General features: G+C 52.6%; 3 protein-coding genes across 3 annotated transcripts; 2 read left to right on the top strand and 1 right to left on the bottom strand.

Annotated features, from left to right (window-relative positions):
- The first annotated feature begins 563 nt into the window (after positions 1–563).
- PV07_08409 (uncharacterized protein) lies at positions 564–3493 on the top strand. Its single transcript, XM_016395571.1, has 2 exons — positions 564–1322; positions 1466–3493. Exons 1-2 carry the CDS (start codon positions 852–854, stop codon positions 3305–3307), a joined length of 2313 nt encoding a protein of 770 aa, XP_016245427.1. The 5' UTR covers positions 564–851; the 3' UTR covers positions 3308–3493.
- Positions 3494–8287: 4794 nt separating this feature from the next.
- Positions 8288–10703, top strand: PV07_08408 (uncharacterized protein). Its single transcript, XM_016395570.1, has 3 exons — positions 8288–8369; positions 8446–9096; positions 9258–10703. The coding sequence occupies exons 2-3, from the start codon at positions 8537–8539 to the stop codon at positions 10396–10398; spliced, it is 1701 nt and encodes a 566-aa protein (XP_016245426.1). The 5' UTR covers positions 8288–8369; positions 8446–8536; the 3' UTR covers positions 10399–10703.
- Positions 10704–11639: 936 nt separating this feature from the next.
- Positions 11640–13739, bottom strand: PV07_08407 (uncharacterized protein). The gene is made up of 3 exons (XM_016395569.1): positions 13600–13739; positions 13252–13535; positions 11640–13207 (listed from the first exon to the last, which is right to left on the bottom strand). Exons 1-3 carry the CDS (start codon positions 13679–13681, stop codon positions 12179–12181), a joined length of 1395 nt encoding a protein of 464 aa, XP_016245425.1. The 5' UTR covers positions 13682–13739; the 3' UTR covers positions 11640–12178.
- Positions 13740–13800: the final 61 nt, after the last annotated feature.

The following is a 13800-nucleotide window of genomic DNA, read 5'->3' as shown; positions in this document are numbered from 1 at the left end:
ATCTCCAGGACTATAAGGCTATGGATGAAGCCATGCACATCTCAAAAAACCAAATCAGCAGAAACCAACACTGGTGCGTGGACAGCCACGTCGCATCCTCCTTTTTCTAGGGCAGAGAAGAAAGAAAGGCTCATTTGTCCGCCATATGAAGAAAGAGGGAAGGATCATTCTCAAGCTCCAGTCTACGGACACTCTATCCAGAGATGAGAGAGCAACTCACCAGGAGAGATAGAGGGGGCCAGCGTCAGGAATGGTACTTCGATCCCTCGGTTTTCAGCAAGACGGAATATCGCGGCAGTCGTGGCCGGTGGTTCGGCACTATAGTAGATACGGATACCTGTCAGGGACAGATTCCTGACGTCTAGGCGATCCAGGCTGACTTTGTAGTGGAAGTGGTGTATGGCGTTGTATATGGATTGAAGCCCACAACGGCGAAGGGGAGCTGCTTAGGGCGGCGTCGTTCTCGTCCCAATCCGGAACTAAGCTTGGCATCTTGGCACCTCGTCGGGCTTCGTATCTTGTTCGTATCCTGCATCGCTTGACTCCGAAACCATCACTGCCGCCATTTGTCTTCCTGGCTGCCTGATTTTTCATCTGCAGCTGAAGCTTCAACCAGCCAATGATCATCCTTCATGACTCCGACGGTTGATATTGACCAGCTTCATCCTCCAGGCTGAAAGCAATCTATATCTCCTCCCTCCCTACCTGGCTTGTCGCTTGTTTCGGGACTGACATGACACGTCTCAACCTACTGGCGTCCACCTGTGACAAGAGATAGCAATCCGCCCTGATCAGGCACTTTGCAGGCACTGTTTTACACCTGAGCTCGACCCGAACGTTGAGCAGAAGTCATGAGCGCCGCTGGGCCGCCGCCCGCAAAGGCATTCTCCTGCATTCGGTGCTTTGAGCGCAAAGTCAAATGTGATAAGCAGAGCCCCTGCTCGAATTGCGTCAAGTCCAAAGTCGAATGTATCTTCCGCATTCCACCAGCTCCTCGCCGCAGGAAGAAGCGCACTCAAGAGGACCTGCTGCTGGCCCGACTCAAGAAATGCGAAGAACTCCTCAAGAGCAAGGGCATCGACATCGACACCGAAGTCACTCCCACGGTGCCCTCCGTATCGACAACCTTTGAGAGTCCTTCCGGTTCGCAACCTATAGGCTCCCCACAGCAACTGAGCCCGGACGCAGAAAGCGTGCTCGCAAAGCAGCGCGAAATCTTTGCGGCATACCCGCCCGAGCTCCAAAAATCCGGGCAGTTGATTGTGGACCAGGGAAAATCCCGCTTTATTGAAAACCCTCTCTGGGCAAGTCTCTCTGAGGAGGTAAGATTCCCTAAATAACCTCCCCCCCCCCCCAAGTCGAACTATTTCCAACTACCAGAACATGTTCCATGTGGAGACGCAGGCCTGCCGTCGGGGTCTGCTCTCCATGTTGGTGTCCCTGAATACTGATGTTACTTCCCTAGTTTCGAGAACCAAACGAAGCAATCGCCGAGTATTCCGAGGACGAAGATGAAATCGGTTCTCCTATCGAGGAGAACACCGATTTCATTCTCGGATATACCCCCTCTAGCAATCCAGTCCAACAATTGCACCCCTCGCCGAACAACATCCTTATCCTATGGCAAATATTCCTGGACAACATCAATCCTATGACCAAACTGGTCCACCAACCAACCCTTCAGAAGACATTCGTCCAAGCCTCCTCGCAGCTCGATAACCTACCGCGGGGTCTCGAGGCACTGATGTTCGCAATTTATAGTTCAGCTGTCTATTCGATCGACGATGACGAGTGCGAAATGAAGCTCGGCGAGCCTCGCAAAATTGTTCTCGCGAGATATCGGCATGCGACCCGTAAAGCCCTTGCCCGAGCGAGATTCATGGCAACATCGGAGCTGGTGGTTCTCCAGGCCTTCTTCCTCTACCTTTTGACGATGCGCGAAGACTACGATGCGCGAACCACTTGGACGTTGGCCGGCGTGGCGAGCCGTATCGGGCAGGGTATGGGACTTCATCGAGACGGGACAAGTCTTGGAGTTTCGCCATTTGAGACCGAAATGCGCCGGCGTCTGTGGTGGCAGATCACCACTTTGGATTTTCGGTCAGCAGAACTCAGTGGCTCTGGCCGATCCGGCGATTTCTCCATGTCTGATACTCTGGTACCAAGCAACGTCAACGATGAAGACATCTACCCAGATATGAAGGAGCCGCCGGTCCCTCACACTCGACCTACGGAAATGATATCCTGCCTTCTGCGCTGCGAGTTGGGCAACTATTGGAAGGAGAAGTTCAAGCAGAGGTCGAATGTTGCCCTTGAGCATCTTCGCATTGACTCGCCTTTTACAAGTTACCTAGAGGAGAGAGATGCTTTTATCAACGAGCTAGAGCAGCGTCTAGAGGAGAAGTTTTTGAGATACTGCGACCCATCCAATCCCATACAATTCATGGCTATCATAATCGGGAGAGGGGCAATCAACAGCATGAGGCTTATGGCCCACCATCCCCGCAAATGGGCCAAAGAGACAGACGTTCCCCCTGCAGAAAAAGAGTACCTCTGGAACGTCTCAATGAACCTTCTCGAAGGCATCAATTTGGCACATTCATCCAAACAATTGCGGAGGTTCATGTGGCACACCAGAGTCTTCTTTATATGGCAAGCTTTCATCTACATTCTCAACGAACTCAAAGAACGCACACTTGGCGATGAAGTCGACAAGGCATGGCAAGAGATCGACGAGATCTACCGACATCATCCTCACTTTGTGTCGGACTATAAGAAGCCGCTGCATGTCGCAGTAGGAAGTCTTTGTCTCAAAGCCTACAGTGCAAGAGAGGCCGCGCTTCGCGAGACTACCAATGGTGTTTTCCCAAAAGTAACACCGGAGTACATCAAGCTGCTCCGTGAGCAGCGCGAAAGTGGACCGCTCATGCGCGCAACGACGACTGCCGCCACCTCGTCAAACAAGGCACCCAAGACTGTCGATAACGCGGCTGTTTCTGCGGCCAGGAGTGAACAATATTCGACGATGCCGGGGTGGGAAAACCAGCCCTTGCCAGAACAGTCGACCAGCAACTACATGGCTCCTCAATTCCCTGCGAGTGGGTTTCCTAGCGGCGCGGGCGTCCCGCATCAGCTCCCACTCCCAGCGTTCCAGCCCATCCCGACGCCCCTTGCGGGAGACGGTGTCATGCTCGCATCAGAGCCCAATTTTGCTCAGGATCTGGACGTTGGAGACATGCCCATGGATTGGGCACAGTGGGATATGATGATGCAGGACTTTGACGGCCAGATGGCGTATCGCGGCTAGGTCAGGTGGAGATTTTCATCTCTTTGCGGTTTTGTACGATCATTTAGGAACGGGGAGAGGCATGGGCTGGGCTATACACGACCCGATGTACGAGCTGAAGGCAGATATGTATGACTAGGGACGATGATGATAAACTTCGCTCAACAACCTTGCGAGAAGGGAGGAATGGAACACGTGAATTTCTGTATACTTGGACGAATGAAAATACCTCAGCTCCAACCGCCTTCTGTTCTCCTTTTTGTGCATTCCCTTAATTTTGTCTTCAAATGCACTGCTTAAGACACTTGGGCACAGCAGTTCCTTCGCCAGCCGAGTCGTCTTCCTCCTGGCCGGGCGATTATATAGCAAGGAGGCTGGGTGTCAAGAACAACCATTTCATGCGTTGGCAGCTCTGCGAGGGGCTAATCATCTGCACAGATTGTGCATCGCGGTGGTGGCGCAGTACAGAACAGCACATCCCGATCCGCTCAAGGCGGTCTGGGCTGTGTATAAACCCTTCAGCTTCAGAGACAAAAAGCCTGTCTCAATCCACCTCTTTGTTCGAAGATTTCATTTCACTTCTCCGTCATCCTCCGATCCTAGAGGTACCATGAATCAAGACAGCTGGGGGAAAGAATTGAGCAAGGTGAACATGCTCTATGGACCAGGCACAATTCTGGGCTGGTACCTGACGCTCGCGACCTGTCTGGTATCATGGACCTTGCATCCACGTCGGAGACATCAGGATGCCAATAACGCCGACTTGATCATCGGGCTTACCTTGCCTGTCGTCGCTGTTGCCCATCTCATCTCGCAGATATACCAATCCGTTGGTGACCGGGCAAACTCTGCGACGGCGGCGGTGGTGGTGACAGATCCATCGCAGACCGCGCAGGCCATCGAGGCGCCTTTCATCGTTACCGACGTCTTCATGATTCTGAGTACGGTGATGTTCTTTGTTGCTGTCATTAATATCACCCTCAGACGAGCCGTGGCTGTCGCAATCGCAGGTCTTCTATGCTTTGCGGCCGAATGCTTTGCTTATTTCTCCGGCTTTACAAGGGGAGAAATCGGCAGGTTACTTTCCAGGCCGTTTCTTGCCGACTCCAAGATCCTGATCTATTCCCTGATTTTAATGCTGTCTATCCTGATCTTCGCGACCGTTTTGTTGGTTTATATCTTTTGGAACTACGAGCGAACGGCGAGAGGCCGCAGAGCTGCCGTCACGGCGGTGGAACCACATGAGACCGGAATAGCTCTTCCAGACGTGGAGCCTGGTCCAAGTGCAGAACTCGTGCGGAATGAAATCGAGGAGCTCCGGGAGCGTGGGAGAAACCTTGAAGCATATTTACGTCGGGACTACCTTCGACAGCGCGAACAGCGAGCGGAGCGCCGCCGGCTGGACCAGACGCTTGGGATCGCGCGGTCTGATATACAACAAAGCAGGAGCATGCGCATGGTCAGCGCATTGACCTGTATCTACCTGCCTATGACTTTGATATCCAGCCTCTCCTCAATCGACCTGTTCTTTTTCCACAGCATCCAGAGCGAGACGACCGAGCAACCACCCCGTCCAAGCACGAATCGTGCCACAGTTGCTTCATACTTCTTTCCCCAGACACCATCAGGCTGGGGCGATCTAGATCAGGTCGTCGCCATGCTTGGCGGTGGCACTGTACTCGGCTTCAGCCTGTACTCCGCCGTCCGTACAAGATACAGCGTGAGACGCGAAGAAATCCTTCGGGCCGAAGAGTTACACCGCCAAAACAACATCCGTCTGAGGCGCATTCTACTGCAATGGGACCAGGACGGGCGCTCGGACTGAGTACACCCGGTCTCATTAGCCAAAAATCTTCTGGCATGGTGTCTTTTCTCCACCTGTCCATTTGAATATGATACTGCGGTAGATGCTAGCCCTCAGACTGGAGGACCAGATTTTGCGCCAAACCCCTCTTTGAACCCATTCAGTGATGAGCAGCACCACGGCGACCTTCTCATATACTGTGATGAAATTACGTTTAGGTCTCTGCAGTGGCTCTCGCCACTCAATATATGCGCCAGCTTTGATCCGCAGACAGTCTTTCACAGATCGCTATCTTTCCACGGGTGGCTGCGTCAGGGTCTTCGAGGAGAGTGGACAGTTCTGTAAACGCGATCGTTTTCTGTACCATTTTCGAGACAAACGCTCGAGCTTCGAACCGTGCTCGAATGGTCGCCCCGTCTCGGCGCGCCTCGGAGACTAGAGCGCAGACGAGTGTGGTGCCCGAGTCGGCGTCGGCCAGTGTCCGCGGTGTCACTATCGCCAGGGCAGGCAAAGCCGACAAGGTCTCCCAGTCTGGCTCGTCATCGCACTCAGGGTACACGTGCCGTGCGGATTCGAACTTGTACCATGCACTCTCCGCCCGGTCGGCCATGTAGAAGACGCTTTCCAAACGCTCGCTGCTGTGTTTTATGGTGAAGCCGGGAAACTCGACGCGCAAGCCCGCAGGGGTGCAAGGCACGGAAGACCCAGCGGCGAGGGCGTACGTATCTGTCGACGTGTTCCGGTCCAAGAAGCTGGCAGGCGCCCACCGGTATCCGTCGTCTCGCAGTTTCCTACCTGCCATGAACATGATGTGGCGCGGCACCTGTGGTATGTGTGAGAGGAGATACGGCATCCTCCGGTCTGGAGGCAAGTCGTAGACCTTGTCGGTGTAAAATCCCAGAAACGTCGCGATGCAGATCGCCTCATCGCCTGCTCTGCTGGTGGATCGATAGCGAAGAGCGTTGGATATGTGCATCAACTTTGTGACTTCAAAGTCTGAGCCTTCAATCGCAATGTTGAGTATCTCGATGTCATAGTAGAGCTGTCGGGAATCTGCTCCGATGTTGTCAGATATCGACACTTTCCCTTCGTGCCGTTCGCGTTCCTTGGCCAGGTCGACCACTCCGTCGAGGAATTGGAGATGGAGGTTCCGCGCAAGCACGCCCTCCTTCAGCGTCCAGAGCCGGCGCATCCAATCTGAGCAGCCCAGCCTCATTCTGATCTCCTCCGTGGTAGTCGGGACCGGGCAGCGTTGAAGATCCTGGTCAAGGACGAGAACGATCTCGGCCTCGCGGTAGGTTTCGGTCAGTCTGGCTATGGCTGCCTTTCTTGCCTCATCGTTGGCCAGCGGAACGCAAAGGGTGTCCAGCCAGAAGAACCTCTGCGACTCAGCTGAATGAGGCTCCTTCTTGTGGAGATTTTGGAAATATCCCCATAGCCGTACCATTTGACATTTCCGGATGGCGTTCACTCGGACGTTTCCAAGACCGTGCGACCAGACATGAGACATCGCGATGTATGGCGTAGAACTGGAAGACGTGACGATAGATAGCGGTTCACCCCTGTTAATCCCGGCTAACGAGAAGCCGACGACCGGTATCCCGCCACTCTCCAGAATCGAGACGACTTGATCTTGGTTTGATCCAATGAGTTCACAATCGCATCTAGCTTCCGTGTGCTGCGTTTGATAGGCTTCAGGGTCAACGTAATTGCCTACGCACCTGAAGCTGGTGCATTTCGAGTGATCAGCTGCCTTTATAATTCCCAGTGATGTGATGTAGTGAATTGATTCAGCTGAGAACAAGTCTTGAAGCATTGTGATATCCCTGATGCACCAGCCTTGTTCCATCAATCGAGCTGTTGATAGGCTACTGAAGCCCCAATATCTGGGAAATTGGTTAGAGTCTTTCTTGCAGTGCTCCGCCGACGGCAGATAGAAACCTCAACTGAGAACCTGTCTCTTATGGAGACATACACTGTTCATCCTGTCCTGGGTTTTGAGTGCAAGAAGAACTTACGGTTCAGCCCAAGTACTTATGTCTTCTTCATCTTCCCTCGCCTCTGGAAACTCCTCGGTATCCAGTATATTGTTGGCGTAGTGAGCCCCTAGGCCTTTCAAACAGATCTTGGATGCGGCACGAAAGAGAGTAGACCCCAAGACCAGAATGGATAGTGTAATTTCCTCTGATATTCCAGTCAAATGCGGCTGGGGCGCTCTTGTCAAGATGCTGTTAGTGTATAGAGACGCTTTCTCCAGCACCTGCCTGACACGTTTGCCTTGCGCTCTGCGCTCATCAGATGTAAGGGACTCTGCCGCCTTTTGCCACGCTGAAAGGTGTTCAAGCAGCGGAAGAGAAGTCACGACCTTTTCTCCGGATGGGAGCCGAACAACATATTCGCTCTGATCAAATTGCAAGTCAATAACGGCCAAGACGTCAGCGAGGACCCCGAAGTAGAGCCAAGTCTGAATGAACGGGCCCAGTTCATCCACTGAGTGCGTTCCAAGGTCCGCGTCAAGGAGCTTCAGAATATCCCAGCCCTGTCGACGCGGATACTTCTCAAATCCCAACCCATCATATATCTCCTTGCAAGTGTATGGTACCTGAATAGTATAGCATGGTCTATCGGGGGATGGAAGATGATCCATGGTAGTGGAACAAGCAGTGTATGTTGTTGGCTCTCGCTTCTTGCTAATCAAGGCACCGACACTCCAGGAATCCAAGGTTTTGGCAAACAGGTATAGACAACGTTCAGGCTGGTAAGGCTGAACGAGGCTGACGATATCCGATATGAGGCTCTTCCTTGCTGCCGTAGATGGAATGTTTGCCGACAATGCAGTCACGTGATGTGCCAAGACCATAACTTTACCTCGTGGTGTGCCCCTTTTCTCAGCTTCAACTCCTCGCACCTCGTGTTGCTTCAGCTACGCTGTCCGCATGATCATCGTAGAACACCAACTTGTCCGACATACGACGCTTCTCGCTTCCGTGCCCTATTCGGCTAGCTACAGCTAGACAAACTCTCTTCACCGGTTACAAAGCCTCTAGATGAGGAGCTCGCAAAGCCAATCGTCGTCATTCAGTTGAGAAGACCCCTGTGTCCACGGGTCACGACCTGCTGCAGACATCCAAATGCCTTGTCTCTGCATCTAGCTCCGGATGAAGCAGCCTATTTGCTCTCACCATCTCTTTCTGCATGTCATGCGTTACCTGAATCAAGCAAACGCAAATTGCGGCTGAGGCGGTGGTGCATCAATGTAACAGTGAAACACACCTCGTGGTAGGTCCTTGTTGAATATTAAAATCTCTCTGGCGCTACTGAATCAACCATCCTGTGGCCTAACCTACGTTCAAAGACAAAGAAAAAGAACCACTTTGCCCTTACTAAGCATATAGCACATCCTGCCACTCAACTCTCCTGAGAGCAGATTCGAATTACAGAGCAAAATGGCTCCAGCATCCCGTCCAACTCCAACAAATCCCAAACCCGCCGACTTTGGGCCCAATGTGCACATCTTCGATCCGTCCATGCCAATGGCGGACATCACCTCGACCATAGCACCCATATTCCAGAGTCAAGACACGAACCAATTTGGTACGGGACGCCATGCATATCTCTTCAAGCCAGGATCCTACAATCTGAGTGTGGACGTGGGCTACTATATGACTGTTCACGGGCTGGGCCATTCGCCAAACGATGTGACCATCACCGGTGCTGTGCAGTCGCTGGCGACCAGCACCCAAGGCCTGGCTCTCAACAGTTTCTGGCGTGGCGTCGAGAATCTCTCCATCGTGCCCACTACCAATGGGGATATCAGCGGCTGGGCTGTCTCTCAGGCCACCTTCCTGCGCCGTGTGCACATTGTCCACGGCCAGCTTTTTCTCTTTGACTGGCGCTATCCATCGAACTTTTCCAGCGGCGGCTTCATAGCAGACTCACTTATTGACAGGCAGATCATTTCCGGTTCCCAGCAGCAATTCTTGACCCGCAACACGACTCTCACAAAGTAAGTCTTCCCATTACCTCTGCTGATGTTTAACACCTTCGAACACCTGGTGCGGAGATAAGACGGATTATCTGGGCAAAGTCTTCAGGGACAATGAGGATAATCTCTTTCGGAAGCCAAATCCCATGAAGAATAACTAATATGAGATTGTGCACATTTAGTTGGAATGGGGGTGTCTGGAACATGGTCTTCGTTGGCGATGACCAACCTCCGTCGGGATCATGGCCCGATCAACCATTCACCGTGGTAGAAAAGACCCCTGTCATCCGCGAGAAACCCTATCTTACCTTCGAAAACGACTACGCGGTACAAGTTCCCAACTTAAAGAGGGACAGCCAGGGTACAAGCTGGACCAATCCCCTGGACTCTGCCACAACGCTACCAATCAGTCAATTCTACATCGCCAAAGCAGCTACTGACACTGCCGATTCTATCAATGATGCCCTCCGCCAGGGCTACCACTTGATTCTTACGCCAGGTGTCTATCACCTCTCCAGAAGCTTGGAGGTCAAATACTCCAGCACCGTGATCTTGGGTCTCGGAATGGCTACATTGGTCCCCGACAACGGCACGCCGGCCATGGTTATCGACGACGTGGACGGCGTCTCAATCAGTGGGATCATCTTTGATGCAGGTCCGGCTCGATCCCCCCAACTTCTGGTAATTGGAGGTGCCAGCAGTACAAGTGACCACAGCGCAAATCCCACGGCTCTGTTCGATCTCTCTTGCCGCGTTGGAGGCGCAGCAGCAGGCTCTACACTTAACTGTATCACCATTAACTCCAACAACGTAATCCTTGACAACATCTGGATCTGGCGTGCAGACCACGGCAACCCTGGAGCTGTTGGCTGGACCGTCAATCCGGCCGACAACGGGCTGACGGTTCAGGGCCAGAACGTGGTCGCCTACGGCTTGTTCGTCGAGCACTTTCAAAAGGTCCAGACCGCATGGAACGGCAATGGTGGACAAGTTTATATGTACCAGTCGGAGATCCCGTATGATCCCCCTGACCAGGCCTCGTGGCAACAGCCGACAGGAAGCAAGGGCTATGCATCGTACAAAGTAGGTGATCAAGTCAGCTCCCACACTGCCAAGGGTCTTGGGATCTACTGCAATTTCGACAACCAGGTCGAGCTCGATAACGCCATCGAGACACCGACAGGAACGGGCATTCAACTCAACCACTTGACTACGCAGTGGCTTAATGGGAAGCCGTTCAGCGCAATTAACCACATCATTAACGGCACTGGTGATCGCGTGTACGATAATGGACGAAACTTGAATGCAAAATCGGCTACTTGAGTTCGGTCGTCAATTTGGCCGCTACTCGTGCCTGTGTGGAAGCTTGACCGACCTGGTTCAGAGATGCCATCATTCCAGTATGTCATATGGTCAAATCACGCTTCTACAAGGGATTCAGCCCAAACCCTGAACACTCGGCGAACCACCATTATGTATTTCGGAGAACCATATGATAGCCCGCGGGATGGAGGTCAGAAACATGGGGGGTGAAGACAAAGCGTTCTACTTACAACGGTATATTCTTTCTCTCCACCATGACACAGCAGCCTTTCGATGCAACGCACATTATGCCCACAAAGTATGAACAAAATAAGCTTCATTGGCAAAGACTATGCTTAATTCTAATCCGAGGAACAGTGAAGCCTTGGGCATTTCGAAATATAGAATAAGAGGTTCACAACACGTTGCTGTAGCTCTCACCAGCCATCCCCGGCGAGTGTGCGGCCTATCTCCACAAACTACATTTTGCGCACTTCTGGGATATATAGCGAGTATCCTGCCCATCGATCAGCTTCCAACGCCAGGCAATTTGTCTTCAGGATAAGCTCAAACCTTCAGCTCCCCGCCCCTTACGAATATGTCTTCCCGCTAGATAGACCACGCTTGCAATCTCGCTTGACCCCATTTTCTCCCTTCTCTTCAGGGCGGTTTAGCCCAAATTAGCCTACGCATTGAATAGTCCGGCCAAGAAGGGCAATTTCTGCCCAGTTTAACGGCAAGCCAGCAAAGAGGCTGAAAGTTCTACAACCACCACCACCACCACCACTACTGATGCCTGCCCAACAGCAGGCCCTACCGTGGCTCCGGAAAGCGGCTGCACGTACGACATCCTGTGCAACACATTCATACTGGGTACCCCCGTCCTGGGGGTGAGCGGCGCAAGCAACGTCGCGACGTGCGACCAGGACGGCCAATGCAGTGCCTTCGACTTCGACGCCCGCTTCTGCACGCTCTACATGGCCGTCGGCATCGAGCTGGTCGAGGAAGAGAGCTCGTCCCACGCCAGGGGCATGCTGGTGTCTGTCCCGGCGCCGCGCCGACGGATTAAGTCCAACTGAACTAAACCGGGGCCCTGGAAAAAGGGGGGGGGGGGGGGGGGCAAGAGCCGATGCGCCGTGATCAAGGATGTGTTCTCAAGCCATGGCCCATTGTAGACGGACTGCGTGAGATGCGTCACTTCCACTCGAGTCGAGCGCGTTGCACAGTGTGTGTACACACACACACACACACGAAATGATTCAGAGCATCAGCAATATTTTTTTCTATCGAAATTTCTCTTTCTGGCTGGCATCCCTCGAGGATGTAAAAGCACCGGCACTGTCTATCTGTGTCGCGAAAAGGGGGCCTCGTTTCAAGAGCCCGTGGTTGGCATGCATACTCCGATCAGTGGTCCGCAACCCCGGTACAACTCCTGCCTGGACCCGTCCCTCGCCGGCGTGGCGCCTCCAGTACAACTCAGAGTCCCTCTAGAAATGCCACGCGCGCGTCCGATCTCAGCCCAACCAAGTGTCCCTCCGCTGGTTGCTTCTTCGACCTAATATCCATACAGTCTGCCTTATGTCTTTTGTCTTTTGTTCAATGCCACCGATCTTTCTCACTCCTGATCAGACTGGGCCCTGCTGCGCTCAAGCTGAATCAATTCTCCGTTGAGTGACTTTGTGGCGGGTGGCTGAAACCATGCTTCTCAGATATCTTTGTCACCGTCTTTTTTTTTCTTTCGAGAACGAAAACAAGGAATCCGGGGGCGCTTGCTCTGCAGGGTTGGCAAGCATTATCCAATTCAGCATTTGATGATACCATAGACGCCTCTCTGAGTAAACGCGACCAAGGTATTGGCGCTGCCTTTCTCGCCTTTGAAGATACCCACGATTCTCACCACTACCTCCGGAAGCACTAGGCCTTCGGGAGTAGGATTTTGACGAATTTCCAAATAGCCCACCATACCGCCGGAACATCCTGCGAATCCAGGGATGTTGTGGTACCGCAAAACGGTGGCAGCATGCTGATCCGGAGCATTCCAACCACCAAGCCCTGCGAGATGCCCAAAAGCAATAGATCGGATATTGGGATGAAAGACTTCTTCGAAGATTGGTGGTTGAATTTTGTTGCAGTCGTCGTCAGCCTCTTGGCCTACACGCAACCGTTCTTTGACCATCATCTCAAACTTCGTGACACAGTTCTCTTGCTTTGCCCTCTGAAGCCGCAACAAATCATTCATGTCATCGACTCTCGAGTCCCCACATGAGTAATAGGCGGAGAAGCTCTTATCAAAGACTTTGCAATCGATCGTGCTCGGATTGTCAGCGGCTGCAGAGCTGAGTTGGCTGTTCTTGATCCATGTTTTTGGTCGTCTTGTTTCATGCAATGCTGGTTTGAAGATGGCTATGTCGGCGAATTCATCTAATTCCACGAGCCGAACATCATAGATTGCCGGTTCGTGCTCGGAGATCCGCATAGTCTCGTAGTCGTGTTTGTCGTCAGAGTGCAATTCGCATGAAACGCGGGCCCTCATTGCGCTAGGAGAGGGAAGCTGTGGTGCCGGCGAAATGTATTTGAGGAAGTCTATCGTATCTTTCTTCTCTTCTGGGCTCAAGGATTTGTTGAGATTAAGAAAGTGAGCCGCTGTGACGAATTTGTAGCCTTCTAGCCAGAAGCCCGAACATTCCACCCCATCGTGACAATCATTGTCGTGGGAAAGCAGAACGTCGTTGTGAGAAGGTGGAGCTCTGCGGCTTGGGTGTCGGCAACGACAGATGGTGATGTAAATCTTCCCAGCTGCTGGAGTGATGGTCCCCAGTGCTTTGAGAACCTGAACCATTTAGTGGGGCGCTGAGCAGTTAGGAGAACGCATACCTGTCTTCCCCCGTCGTGTTTGTAATCTCCAAGTGCAAAGATGGCGTTTTCTTTCTTGGTTCCAACGATGGACCCGTCGTCGAGAACCATGTATGACCTCAGCCAGCTGTGTGACGTCGGATCATACGTTGGGCCTCCAAAATCCATGATTTCGATTGGCGGGAGGGAACGCGACGGAGCCAAGTTTTCCTGAGTTCTCGTATGTTGGTAGGCTGATTGAAGGATGGCGAGGCCTGTGGGAGATGTTGGGAGATCAACAGGAAGGGATCTCCTATATAAATACCCTATTTAAAGCATGAAAACTTCTGTTAGACACTTCACAAAAAAGCAGAGATCGAGTGACAGTACCGCTGCCTGAGGAGTTCGTGTCGCTGGGGGGCTCGCGTTTGATTGGCCGATCGCCCAAGCCCTGCACGGGAGACCCGTCCATGGTGTGACACTTAGAGTGTTCCGGAACCAAGATCGTAAAAAAGGTGAATCTGTCGTGGGTGAGGAGAAAGATGAAGATGGATGGAGCGCCTGGAGCACAAAACATCGCAAGGTTATATA

This window comes from Cladophialophora immunda (genome assembly GCF_000835495.1).
Source record: "Cladophialophora immunda strain CBS 83496 unplaced genomic scaffold supercont1.5, whole genome shotgun sequence".
Taxonomy (NCBI): Eukaryota; Fungi; Ascomycota; class Eurotiomycetes; order Chaetothyriales; family Herpotrichiellaceae; genus Cladophialophora; species Cladophialophora immunda.
Note: the sequence above shows the minus strand (reverse complement) of the source record. Positions and strands in the feature narration are given on the sequence as shown.

Coding starts and splice junctions, on each gene's coding strand:
- PV07_08409 (XM_016395571.1), top strand. CDS start 852: ATGAGCGCCGCTGGGCCGCCGCCCGCAAAGGCATTCTCCTGCATTCGG. Junction 1,323..1,465: donor GGGCAAGTCTCTCTGAGGAG/GTAAGATTCCCT, acceptor TTACTTCCCTAG/TTTCGAGAACCAAACGAAGC.
- PV07_08408 (XM_016395570.1), top strand. CDS start 8,537: ATGGCTCCAGCATCCCGTCCAACTCCAACAAATCCCAAACCCGCCGAC. Junction 9,097..9,257: donor CGCAACACGACTCTCACAAA/GTAAGTCTTCCC, acceptor GTGCACATTTAG/TTGGAATGGGGGTGTCTGGA.
- PV07_08407 (XM_016395569.1), bottom strand. CDS start 13,681: ATGGACGGGTCTCCCGTGCAGGGCTTGGGCGATCGGCCAATCAAACGC. Junction 13,536..13,599: donor CACGAACTCCTCAGGCAGCG/GTACTGTCACTC, acceptor TGCTTTAAATAG/GGTATTTATATAGGAGATCC. Junction 13,208..13,251: donor AACACGACGGGGGAAGACAG/GTATGCGTTCTC, acceptor TAAATGGTTCAG/GTTCTCAAAGCACTGGGGAC.